This window comes from Sander lucioperca, chromosome 16 (genome assembly GCF_008315115.2).
Source record: "Sander lucioperca isolate FBNREF2018 chromosome 16, SLUC_FBN_1.2, whole genome shotgun sequence".
Lineage (NCBI taxonomy): Eukaryota > Metazoa > Chordata > Actinopteri > Perciformes > Percidae > Sander > Sander lucioperca.
The window spans coordinates 6,937,300-6,949,921 of record NC_050188.1 but is presented as its reverse complement, the minus strand read 5'-3'; the positions used below and the strand labels follow the sequence as shown (position 1 = coordinate 6,949,921).

Below are 12,622 nucleotides of genomic sequence, written 5' to 3'. Positions count from 1 at the left end.
GAGGCGTTTTCCACCATGCAGGATGTGTCATTATTATATTATTTTATTCTAGAAAGTGGTTGTGAAGATAACACAGCCAGCCCTCTTAATATATTATTAGTGACTGCTTGAGTGATGAACAACACTTCAGAATCTCATTTTCCAAAGACTGAAAACATCATTAGTGCAACTGAACCAGCCTTGTATAGCATTGTTTTTAGTCAATTTTGTCAGATATGTAAAATTGGGTTTGAGAGTGAGAGTAATTGTTGGTATGTGTGATTTGGTGATTTCCTATTACATTAACACTGTTGTGGGTGCAGGTTTAGAAACTTGTAGAATGAGTAGCTCAGATTTGAATATTGGCTACTTGGCACCAATAAAGTATACATTACATGATTACATTTTTGTTTACCGTAATAATGAATGCCAAATAAAGAACTTATTCTATATATTATTCTAATAATCTAATATGAAGTGATCTAAATAAATAGCTGCTATTTGTAACTCTGAATAGCCAACCGCTAGGGTTGCACGATATTGACAAAATGTGATATTGCGATATCGATTATGAATATTGCGATATCAATATTAATTTCAATATTTTTAAACACGTAAAATTACAAAAGTTACGGGAAAACGCATCAAAATAGATTCATAACAAATTAAACAAGTTTTCTTACAACACAAGGTTTATTTCAATTGACTGTCATATTGGACTGGTCCAACATGAATATATAAATAAGGACCATGTCTACAGAACAGGACATGTTCTACTGGTTGGACAGTATGAAATATATAAATAAAGAGAACAGGACATGTTCTACTGGTTTGACAGTATAAAATAAATAAAGAGAACAGGACATAACTTTTCTTTCTCTTCTCCAATTCGTTCCATTTTGCTGTCTCTATCAATTTCTTCACTTACACTGTCACTCTGTCGAAATATGCACTCACGTTGTACGCTCCATAGGGTTTGTCACGTAGTGGACCCGTGGTATGCTCCATAGGGTTTGTCACGTAGTGGACCCGTGGTACGCTCCATAGGGTTTGTCATGTAGTGGACCCGTGGTACGCTCCATAGGGTTTGTCACGTAGTGGACCCGTGGTATGCTCCATAGGGTTTGTCACGTAGTGGACCCGTGGTACGCTCCATAGGGTTTGTCATGTAGTGGACCCGTGGTACGCTCCATAGGGTTTGTCACGTAGTGGACCCGTGGTACGCTCCATAGGGTTTGTCATGTAGTGGACCCGTGGTACGCTCCATAGGGTTTGTCACGTAGTGGACCCGTGGTACGCTCCATAGGGTTTGTCATGTAGTGGACCCGTGCGCTGAACATGTGCAAGTGGCACGGGTAACTGGCCAATGAAACATGATCATTACAGCGTTTCAAGCTCTAAATCAAACACAACTAAGCCACACAGTCAACGGACGGGACGCAGCGCTCCACAAAATAAAACAAATATTGCATGCTTATTGCGACACTTTCGATATACTGCGATAACGATATTGAGTTGATATATCTTGCACCCCTACCAACCGCCATGGCAGATTATACAATACGAACTTTTATTGTCAGCCAGGGCTGAAATTCTTTTAACCCTTGTGTTTTCTTCCCGTCGACCATGCACTTGTTGTCCTCCCGGGTCAAAATTGACCCGGTCTGTTTGGCCAGTTTATAAAGCATGAAGTATAAATTATCACCCAATTCTGTGTTACATCTTCTTAGCCAACTTCTTTCCAACCTATTAACACTAGTTCTACACTTATTTTTTTAATATATGGTCAAAAAAACTTATTATATTACCTAATTTCTGAGTTAAAAAAAGCTGAAATTATGAATTATTTTGACTAACCGTTAAGATCAACGGGAACATAATGTTGATGGGTTATCATAGACTGATATAAGTCAAAGTTTAGTCAGGATACTGTTTTGAAACCATTTCAATTTTTTTAATGGCAGCCAATAATCACACTTGTTGTCCTCCCGGGTCAAAATTGACCCGGTCTGTTTTGGCTATTAATAAAGCATAAAGTATAAATTATCACCCAATTCTGTTTTACACCTTCTAGACAGCTTCATTCCAACTCATTACCACTAGTTTTACATTTATTTTTGGAATGTATAGTGAATAAACTTCATTTACATAATAAATAATACCTAATTTTGGGGTAAAATAAGCATAAATTATTTGTTATTATGTGTGTGTGTGCATGTGTGTGTGGGTGTTTGTGTGTTTCCGCATGTGCGTTTATGTGCGTGTGTGTGTTCATCTGCTGTAAGGCACAATAGTGCCCCATTGCACCACCGGGTCAAAATTGACCTGGGAAGACCACAAATGCTATAAAATTAAATAAAACACCCAAAATTCAATGAAAGTAGTGATCATTAATTTTACTTGCGAAGAATGTCATTGGGAACCACCCATGTTATTTTTGGTTAATTTGGTTGAAATAAACCCATATTTCTGATAAAGAAGCTTTGAAACCGGGTCAAATTTGACCCGAAGACAACAAGAAGGTTAAATTGAAATTCGTATAAAAAAGAGGACACAGACATACATACAGACATACATAAGATGAATAACACCAAAGGACATACATGAAACATTACCACAAATGACATAAACACCCAAGTAAGGAAACAAAGCATACATGTATAACAACAGAAAATGACACGAACATAAACACAGACAAGGTCTCGGAGACTTGTAACCCTGGATAAATATTGCACTTGATTTAATGTAGCTGGTTTAACAATAGGATAGATTGATGTATGAAAGAGTTTTTAAGTCTGATGCGATTGAAAGAATGAACTCTAAAGCGTCTGTTTGAAGGCAGAAGCTGATATTCTCTGTGCAAAACATGTGAGGAGTAATTTGAAATGTTCCTGGCCAGTCTGAGCAGACTATTATTGTGAGCTTCCTGAAAGGAGTGTGCTACAGGTAGCCCTATAATCTTTGAACAAATTTTAATTTGATCAAATAGCTTTGTTTTATTTTTAACTGATAGGCTACTCAGCCAAGCAGTGCTATTATGAGACCCCTCCTACATAGAAGCGAGACAAAAAATGACACCAGATGATGTGGCGCATCATTAGGTCTTTTTGTAGTTGTAGTTTGTAATCTCTTTTTTTGGCCCCCTGCACTGTGAGGGTGACACCTGCCTTGACATCATTGGACAGGTGGCCAGAGATGCAACACCGTGAAAAAGTTTAGTCCCTTAAGGGCAGTACCTTATCTGCCGTGGAACAGTCAATAGTAATGGTTGCCTTATTTAATTTCAAAATGTTTCAAAAGTATTGATTTAATGTGAGTCGCTAAAACCAGGTGTATGAATATGCTGAATAAAAAGCAAGTGGCAACGTTTGACACCTGTCAATCAGCATTACATTATATTCATTTTGTCCAAAACAACTTAATTGTTTTACACCACATACACATGTATTGGAAACACTTTGTGGCAAACACACCTTTTAACATACTCTTATTTCAGCATTATGCAACACACAGAAAAATAAAGGTGCTAACTGGAACCAAAAATGGTTCTTTAGAGTGATGCCATAGAAGAACCATTTTCAGTTCCACAAAGAACCTTTTAACAAGAGGTTCTTTAAAGAACCATTTTTGTAAATGGTTCTCTAAAGAACCGTCAAAGGTTCTTCAAAGAACCATCACAAAATGGTTCTTCAAAGAACCATATTCAAAATTGGTTCTTTAAGGAACCATTTTCAAGAAAGTTCTTTGTGGAGCCAACTGGTTCAATAAAGAACCTCTTTTAAATGGTTCTTCAGAATAAATGGTTCTTTGTTCATTTTAAACGTTATTCTGGGTAGATTTAAAAACAACAATACATGTGTATATTTGGCTATTTGACAATTTTATTGTTGACCATTTTTAATTCAATTACATTACAAAAAAAATGAGAAAAATGTAACAAATGTTACACAATGACAATACAAGTAGATCCAACCAGGCAATCTGATTGGCCAAACATTCAGAACAACATTACAGAGTTGAATCAAAACCTGGTTTTGAAACATTTGCATTAATTAAATTAATCAGGAACCAGAGTGAAACTAACATATTTATATAGTGATTCACAACGCTGGGAGTTCTGGGTTCCCCAGTGTCCTGACTGCCGTGTCACAAAGTTCCCCTGGTGTCCGCCATTTGGTGAAGTAACTGCCATGGCAGCAAGGACACCGGGGAACCCTGAGTTCCCTGTCATGAGTGTGACAAATGTCAGTTTTTAAAAATTAGGTTATTGACCTGTGAGGAGGATTTCTGGTCACAATAAAAACACTTTGAAATGAGTTATGACTATGAAATTTGGATGTGTTGTCCAGTGGAGAGTGCTTTACTAAACCAAGCTGGTTCCAGATAGATAGTAGTAGTCTGTCCCTAAAAGAAATGACAGTGAGGAAACTGGGGAAGTTCCCATTCACTCTATGACAGCTGTTAAGTATTGCACTAGATATCTATGTAATTTAATAAAGATTACCAAGACGTGCCTGGTGGCAGACGGCAGCAGGTGGAGGATCATATGTGGACCACAAAGCGTTAATTTCAGAGCTCTGCCGTTATTGTGAGGATGCAGCCACAGGACACGTTCCTTTACCAACTCAAAGGATAGCTGCATCTACAGACTTTTGATATGGTACACTGACAGCCGGATGAATGAAAGCAACATGAACTCAAAGGTGGGCCTGTGTTAAGAACACCTGACCAGTTTGGTGTTCCTAGCTCCATGTTTAGGCTAAGCGGGCTCAGTATTATAGTTGTCATTTTAAGTAAAAAAGGAACTTGTATTAAACACATACCAATATTAAACAACATTTGAAAACAAACTAAAAGAAAATTAATCTTAACATCTACTAAAATAGAACATCTAATAATACAAAATTAATCTTAACCAATCTATAAAACACAATAAAACAACTATTTACGTGCTGCAAGTCTTTTGTACCACGTGATACGCTGCCCTTCTCGCCCTCTCTGAAATCTTCTTTGACAGGAGGGTCGAGCCTCTAGGGGAGTCAGCGCCACCATCAGCCTGCCGTACTGGCTCGTCCTGAGGGCCTTCTCTGGTGTCTGTTGAGGAAACACAAAACACAGAGTGAGGTCTGGTGTAACAGACATGAAATGGACTGAGTCTTTAATGTACATATCTTAAGAGTTTTACTTACATTTTGCAGCCTCGCCATAAACTCCCTCTGCTCCTCCAGTCCCGAGGTCCCTGACTCCTGGTAGGGGACAGGGGTTTTGTCCTTGGAACTGAAGGAGTACTTAGGCTTGCAGGACCTCTTCCTTGTGGTGGTGGAGGAGGAGGAGGCTCCTGGTGACTCTGGTGATGGCATGGTGTGGGTGAGGGCCTGGCGGAAATGCTCCCTCATCCTCTTTGACTGGCCCACGTTCAGGCTGAGGGCGTAGAAGCAGTCAGCGGTGGCCGTGTTGTTGCACATAAAGGTGGCCACCATCTTCTGCTGCTCGGCAGGCAGGTTGTTCTTGGCCTTAAAACAGTAGAAGAGAAAATATTGCTACTGTTAGTTAAGCCAGCAGAGTTGAATGGAAATTAGTTATTAGTTAATGAAATCCAGCATGAACAGATAAGTGACTGAGAACTCACATGAGCAAACACAGCCGTCCTCAGGTCGGTGAAGTTGAGGGACCTTTTAAGGCCCATCTCTGCCCACGCTACCTGCAGGTGGTGCAAGAAGTTTTAGTTTTAGCATGGCCCTTCCCAGCCGTGACAAAACCCAGCTGGTTTGGTGGCTTGCTGGCCGCCCACAGCTCCAGCCAGCGAAACTCGTCAGTCTCCAAGAGTCTTGTATTCCCTGACACAGAAAACGGACAGACTCTTTCAGAGGAGACATTAACAAAAACAACAGACTCACAAGCAGTGATGACAACAGGACACAAGTCGAGATTTTAATACATACAGAGATCACAAAATCCCCTGTGCAGCACGCTCACCACATCCATCGCATTCAGGCGAGACTGGGCAGGTAGGGTTTCCCGAAAGTATTCGAGGAACTCCTGTATGTTCCTCAGGTAGAAATCTGCCGTGGTGATGGTCTTGCCTACGGACTGGAGGTGGGCTGGGTATCTGCAGAAACATAGGCTTTGAGTCAGTCACTGTTCACAGCAGGTGTGTGTCATAGCCACTTCACAATAATTGTTTTGGAAAGTCACACTTACTTCAATCAATATTCCTTAAAAAACAGCCAACTGAACAATTCAGTCAGTCTGCCCCTTGGCTGTACCTGCCAGGTAAAATATAAAAGACCTGACTCTCAACACCTTGGACTGGGCATTTTCCAGCTGCTTGGCAGTGGGGCAGCTGGTAGTCCCGGAAGTAGTTTTCTGTGAACACACATTTAAAATGATCTGAGTAACATTTAACATTGAGGTCTGAATCTGAAAACACACACACACACACACACACACACACACGTAATATATAGTAACGTTACACAAACAATTAAAAACACATACAACATGGAAAGGTGAGCATTCAAAATAGGCTACATGAACGCCGAAAACAAATTTTCATCCTTTTTCTGCATGTTCACTTTTCAGCAAGCAAGATGGCGGCGTTGCTCTTTAATACAGACGTTACGTAATGTTACGTACGGCTGAGGACAGTGACAGTCGGTGAAAAACGCTTTTGCCGCCTATTTTTACACTTCTAAATTCAAATATAAAAAGATAATTTACCATTGCCAATGTCCGTACGTTACTAACGGTCGGTGGATTAGCTATCGTTAGTAACGTTTTATTCATAAACCTTTCCTTAAACCGAGCTAAATCAACGTTAGCTAGCTACGTTTTAGCGCGCTAACGTTTGTCGTAGCATTGACCTAGCTAGCTAAGCCAGCCAATGTAGCACACAATGACTCAGATATTTCTTAATAAAAAAACAAAACAGATAACTTATTAGATAACGTAACATTGAATCTGCAAACAGACGTTGTGATAACGTTATCATAGAAGATAACAACGAAACAGCCTTGAAATGTCTCCATTAACGACTCCTTTGAAATAACTTTAATGAAGTTAAATGTCAGTTACCCTTCATAAGCAAGCTAGCTAGCTAGCTAGCTAAGTTACGTTAGCTAACGTAGCTAACATCAGAGAGTTTATTCAAAGCCCGTCTACGGAAAGCCGTTCCACTCCCTATTAAGCCCCATTGTACCTACTTTGGTTGCAGTTCCACCAGAGTTCCACTGGGGGTGATCACGGTCCAGTGCAAAATGAATGGGACTCTATGGAGCTAGATGGCTAAATTTGTCTCTTTCGCCTGATTGTCGTTGAGAAATCTCAGATTTGATTGTAGTTTTTGCAAGTTCAACATGGATTATAGGTCAAAAGTTGAATGAACGAGTACTTATGCCCTTTCGATTTGTTACAGGTTGAGTCGTTGTTGCCCATAACACGCTAGCATTCCGCTAATGAATGCTGATTGGTCAGTGAAGGACTGATTACGATCGGAGATCCCGCTTGACGGCATCCGAAGCAGAACCAGAATGCCAGAGTGAATATTTCGGCGTGGTCTTTAAAACATTAGCAAACCTCTTTCTAGAACATGTATTGACAGGGAGAGCCTGACCTGTCAGCTGTGTTGTCGATGCCTCGAGAGAAAAAAGGAAGCGACTCAAAGCTTGCCGTAAAGCAGAATCAAAAACACCCAGCAGTGTGTATTTTCTTAGCCTCCCCTTTCAAATGCAACATTCAAATTACTAGACAAAAAATTATATCCTGAGAAAAGTGGATTTTGAGGGGTATAGCTCCATAGAGTCCCATTCATTCTGCACTGGCCTGTGAGCGCCCCCTATATGAAACTCTGGTGGAACTGCAACCAGTTCAGAAGCCGGAAGTAACGAGAGAGTGGAACTTCTTCCCATATTAGAAATTCTTTGGTTTATTCTAGAAGCACTGTTTAAACAAGCACATTTTCAGCAACAAACTAACAGTAAAATGAAAACGCTTACCTCGCCTCCCTGCCCCAGGAACCAAAGTGTAGTTTAGGAGAAAATTAGCCGCTGGTCCGATGCCCACTCACTGAGAGACGATGTGGGGTGACTGGGTTACGCCAGTTGAAGAGGTGCGCTCGTTTTTCTCTTGTGTGAAGATCCAGCGGGCGGGGTGCCAGATAGAGCGCACTCCTCAATGTGTTTCTGTCTCCGCCCGCCATAGTCCTTTGACGGTATATATTTGCAACGCATAGCGTGTTGGATTTATATTTAATAACGTTAAAAAAAACGAACCTAAATCTTATTATTTAATCGTTATAAAATCGTTAGACTGTTTTTAAACTAAGCTAAACCTGTACACATATGACAGGCTATGATCTGATGTAATGATACCAAACAAACGTTTTTTTACTCTTCCCATACCATGTCATGGCTCATGAGTGTGTGTGTGTGTGTGTGTGTGTGTGTGTCCTGTACCTGTCCAGGTGTGTGTGTGTGTGTGAAGTATTGATGAGGGGAAAAGAGCATAAACTAATTTGACCTATACCTCAAAACATTTACTCAATCAAGTACAGTATAGGCCTACTTCTTGTGTAATCCTTTTTTAATACTCCACTACATTTATTTTGGTGTCTTTAGTTACAAGAAAATACAATTACACCCAATTTTTTCAATTGCAAAATTTAAGTGACATTTCCATTAATCCATCAATAATTTTTGTACTTTTACTTAACATTTTGAATGCAGGTAATTTACCAAGTATTTCTAGTCCTGTTAGTACTTTTACCACTGCAGTAAACCAACCACGCCAAATACTATTTGGGAAACTGTGCTGGGCATTTTTCACTGCTTTCTGATGTTTATATGCAAACCAAACAATCGAGAAAATCTGCAGATTAATCAATAATGAAAATAATTGTTGGTGCCCTAACTTCATTGTTTTTGGCTACCAAGAACCTTTAGTACTTAAAAGAACCATATAGAAGGCTTGAAGAACCATTCTCTAAATATAAAGGTTCTTCAATTGGTGATGACTCTTTGAAGAACCATTGAGTCCTTTGAAGAACCGTTAAAGAACCATTACTTTTCTGTGTGAACCATTTGTACCATTGTTAATTTAAAAAAAATATTGATCAGAGCAGATTTACAGGAATGGACTTAGTGAAAAGAAATGTTTTGAGGTGCTTTTTGAACATGGGCAGGGATGGGGCAGAGCAGACGTGGAGTGGTAGACTGTTCCAGAGTGTGGGAGCATTGGCAGAGAAAGCCCTGTCCCCAAAGGTCCGCAACCTGGTGCGGGGGGTGTCCAGCAGGTCCTTGTCAGAGGACCGCAGGGAACGTGACTGAGTGTAGGGGTGGAGGAGATTGTGAGGTATTGTGGTGAGAGTCCATGGAGAGATTTGTAGGTGAGCAGGAGGATCTTGTAGGTGATGCGTGCCTTCTTCCCGACCTCAACAGGGAGAAAAGGCTGTTACCCGGGTGATTTGGATCTTTGATGAATCCGCTAGCCTCTCGCTGTGTTTTTAGCTGGGTAGCTGACAGCTACAGCTTTACAGCAAGTGGTTTGGTGCCTTTGTAGCCCTTCCAGAAGCTTAGTAATCCAGCCTCGAACTCAGTGACTTTTCGGAGACTTTGCACAGTTTGCACTAGTAATTCCAGAGCAATAAATCCACGACTGAACGGCTATTTAGTCATCTTTCTTATTGAAAAAAAAATAAATAAATTCTCCACTAGTTAGAATACAAGATGGCGGCTGACTGATGGCTGTATCGACCAATTACATGCAGTTTTGTCAGCTGTAAGAGCGTTTGGTCAGCCAGTGGAAAACCCTAGCAGGGTGGGCCTTGAATGAAGCCTGCAGGCTGAAATGAGAGTGATTGGGCATACTGTTGCCTGAGAGCAGAAAGAAAATTAATTAGAAAACTAACCTTTTGTGGATAAAAGCGTATGGACTTTTCTTGGAAAAAACCTAAATAGTTTGCTATTTTTGTTAGTTAGAGAGTTTATTTTTGTTTCCTCTGATCGCCAAGACTTGGGAGAGCAATTTTCAAAAGCCAAACGGTTTAGTTATTATTGTTCTCTGTGTTATTTTAAAACATTGCTGAGATTTAATTTCCGTTAAGTCTTTTCTTTTGTCTTTTATAGTCATGTAACAATTTATATCATCCCTGCAGCATGCATATCCTGATAGCCCAGGTTGTCCTGAAAAAAATGATTTCCATAACTTGATTGTGCATAACAGGGTTGAGGTTATACAAGCATTATTACACAAGGAGACCAGGCGAACCAAAGATAGGAACAAATGGATTAGACCTCATTAATAACCCCTTATGAAACGAGTTTTCAAAAACGCTACAAAGACTGACATTAGATGAAGCAAAGTTATGTTTTGAGAACATAGCACTTTGTGGATTAATTATGTTGAATTTGTAGTCCAAGAAAAAATTTGTTGTTTTTTTCCATTCATAGATGCTTGGAGTCAGCATCTAATGGCATTTAATGATCAACTGTAGTGGTTCGTACACCCATATACAGTACACATAATCAACACAGTTCACATTTAAATTATTGGTTCTTTTCTTATAAAATAGTTGGTACTCTAATTGTGTTTTATGTATCAGTGTTTAGATCAGACCTTTAATTTCCACATACAACTAACATCAGATGTACACAGTTGTCAGGTCTATTTTTGTTGCATCATCTATTATATTTATCAATAATTGCGTGCCATTTATTCTTGCACTCTGTGGGTGGAAAAAAAAAAGCTATTTTCAAGCTAGTTCCTAAAGGTGTGAAGAACAAACTTCAGTTGAACATATCACTCTGATGTTAGTGCTCGCTGCATCTCTTTCATCTGTATACTGTTTGAGAGCATCTGCAAAGCATCGCCTACCTTTTTCTCACATTCATCACCACCTAAGACCTCTGTGTGCGAAATGAGATAGGCCTGTGTGTAATCTTCATGTAAAAAGCAATCACCTGCTTTCAAATGCAAAGTTTGTCTTGCTTCCGGGACAGCATGCACCCAGAAGAATTTCAGCATTTCCAGATGCTGATAAAAACACCTGAGATCCGTCTGGATTTGGGATTGCAGTCGGCTGAAATCACTCAATCTGTTACGAGCCGTCAGCTGGCATTGACTCGGGTGTTTAGTATTCCACAGCGTCCTCCTGTTTGACTCCGCCTGTCGTCCACTCTTCGTTACAAACTCTCAGGGACCACAACAGCACTTTGACGTTGACATCTGCTCTGCACTACCACAGCCAACATAAAGGGTTAGGGTTAGGGGGTTCCTTTATATCACGCTTCGCAATTTATTTGCCTTCACTTTTTCGGAATGAGGTATTTTGCTGCTCTGTGAGTTTGAAAGCCAATTTAAGCTGTTTGTTTACACTGACTACACAGCATATTGCTCTTATCGTTGAACCAAACTGATAAGTTAAATCTAGCTAGAAACCATTATGCTTGATGCATTTCCCTTACTAAAATTAAACTGAAATCACAAAGAAACCACAAAGGAGGAGGGATGGAGAGAAATGGGTGTATGGCTTTGTAATGTGGAGTATGCAAAAGCACCTGTAACTTTTTGCAAATTCTGTGTGTACTTATGCTTTTTATAGGGACTTAAATCTTCCATGGAGCCAGTGTGTGACGACTCTTGCCAAAAAAAAAGCGGGTCCTGAGGAGCGAGAAGCATGCAGAGACTCGACACGGGAGGATCCACAGGTGCATTAAAATTAGATTTCCATGATCTTGCAGGCTCTCAGCAGCATCCTGCTGAATGATATCTGCTGTTTGGAACAGGTGTTTCTTCCAGCATTGGTGCATCAAATGTGAAAAACAAGAGTTCAGTTTGCAAAAACCCAAATTGGCTGCTGACCTCAGTGGCATTCAGTAGTCAATTTAAATTATACAAAATAAAAAAATTACATCTCCCTTTTACTGTTATAACCTCATTTCTGTAATGGACTAATTAAATGGAGAAAGTTTAAGTGCAGTAGTAGATGTAATTTGTTATTGTAGTCCAGGCCCTCCCTCATGGTATTAAATAGCTCAATGTTTAATTTCAAAATATTATCCTTTCATAAAAGTTTCTAGTCAGCTAATCAAGAAGAAACTAACCCAAATTGATAGCAACAAAACAGCAGATAAAGAATAGCTTGCAGCTTTGTATTTTCCTAAGAGGCGGGCTATTAGATGGAAAGCAGTGGGTATTGAATGTTGTGCCTGAAGCTGGATACAAAGGGCTTTTTAAAAGCTCACAGATTTCTTTTGAAGAATCCTAAAATGCAAACACATACTTGCGTGTGCTGCATATTTAGTATCTCATAGTGCAAGATTAATAAAAATAAATGACTATACTTACAGCCATGTATCATTTAATCCGGAGGATCACCAGATGAGGTATCGGCAAATGAGACGAATTCCAACAAGCAGTGCAAAACAAAAGGCCAAATACTAATCTAAGGGAATGTTATATAAACTGACGTTGCAACAAAGTTGGACATTTAAAGTAAACTGAAGTGATTTGTGAGGCCGAGGAGAAACACACTTGTGGTGATAAATAAGACCCAGAAAATAAGTATAAAATAGAAAGACTTAGTGCAGTCATGGGAATCATTTTGTCTTGGTATTCTATTTTTTTTTTTGCCTTCAGAAGCACCTCC

At 39.7% G+C, this 12,622-nt stretch overlaps 1 protein-coding gene across 1 annotated transcript in view; it reads right to left on the bottom strand.

The window, feature by feature from the left end:
• Nucleotides 1-8,038, bottom strand: part of LOC116035804 — a 41,464-nt gene extending 33,426 nt beyond the window's left edge. Inside the window, exons 1-6 of the mRNA XM_035993410.1 lie at nt 7,974-8,038; nt 6,246-6,345; nt 5,956-6,088; nt 5,169-5,492; nt 4,929-5,073; nt 4,084-4,203 (exon numbers count right to left, since the gene is read on the bottom strand). Of these exons, the coding sequence (XP_035849303.1) occupies nt 4,084-4,203; nt 4,929-5,073; nt 5,169-5,492; nt 5,956-5,964 (598 nt within the window). The 5' untranslated portion in view covers nt 5,965-6,088; nt 6,246-6,345; nt 7,974-8,038. The remainder of the gene's footprint in view (nt 1-4,083; nt 4,204-4,928; nt 5,074-5,168; nt 5,493-5,955; nt 6,089-6,245; nt 6,346-7,973) is intronic.
• Between the last annotated feature and the right edge of the window lie 4,584 nt (nt 8,039-12,622).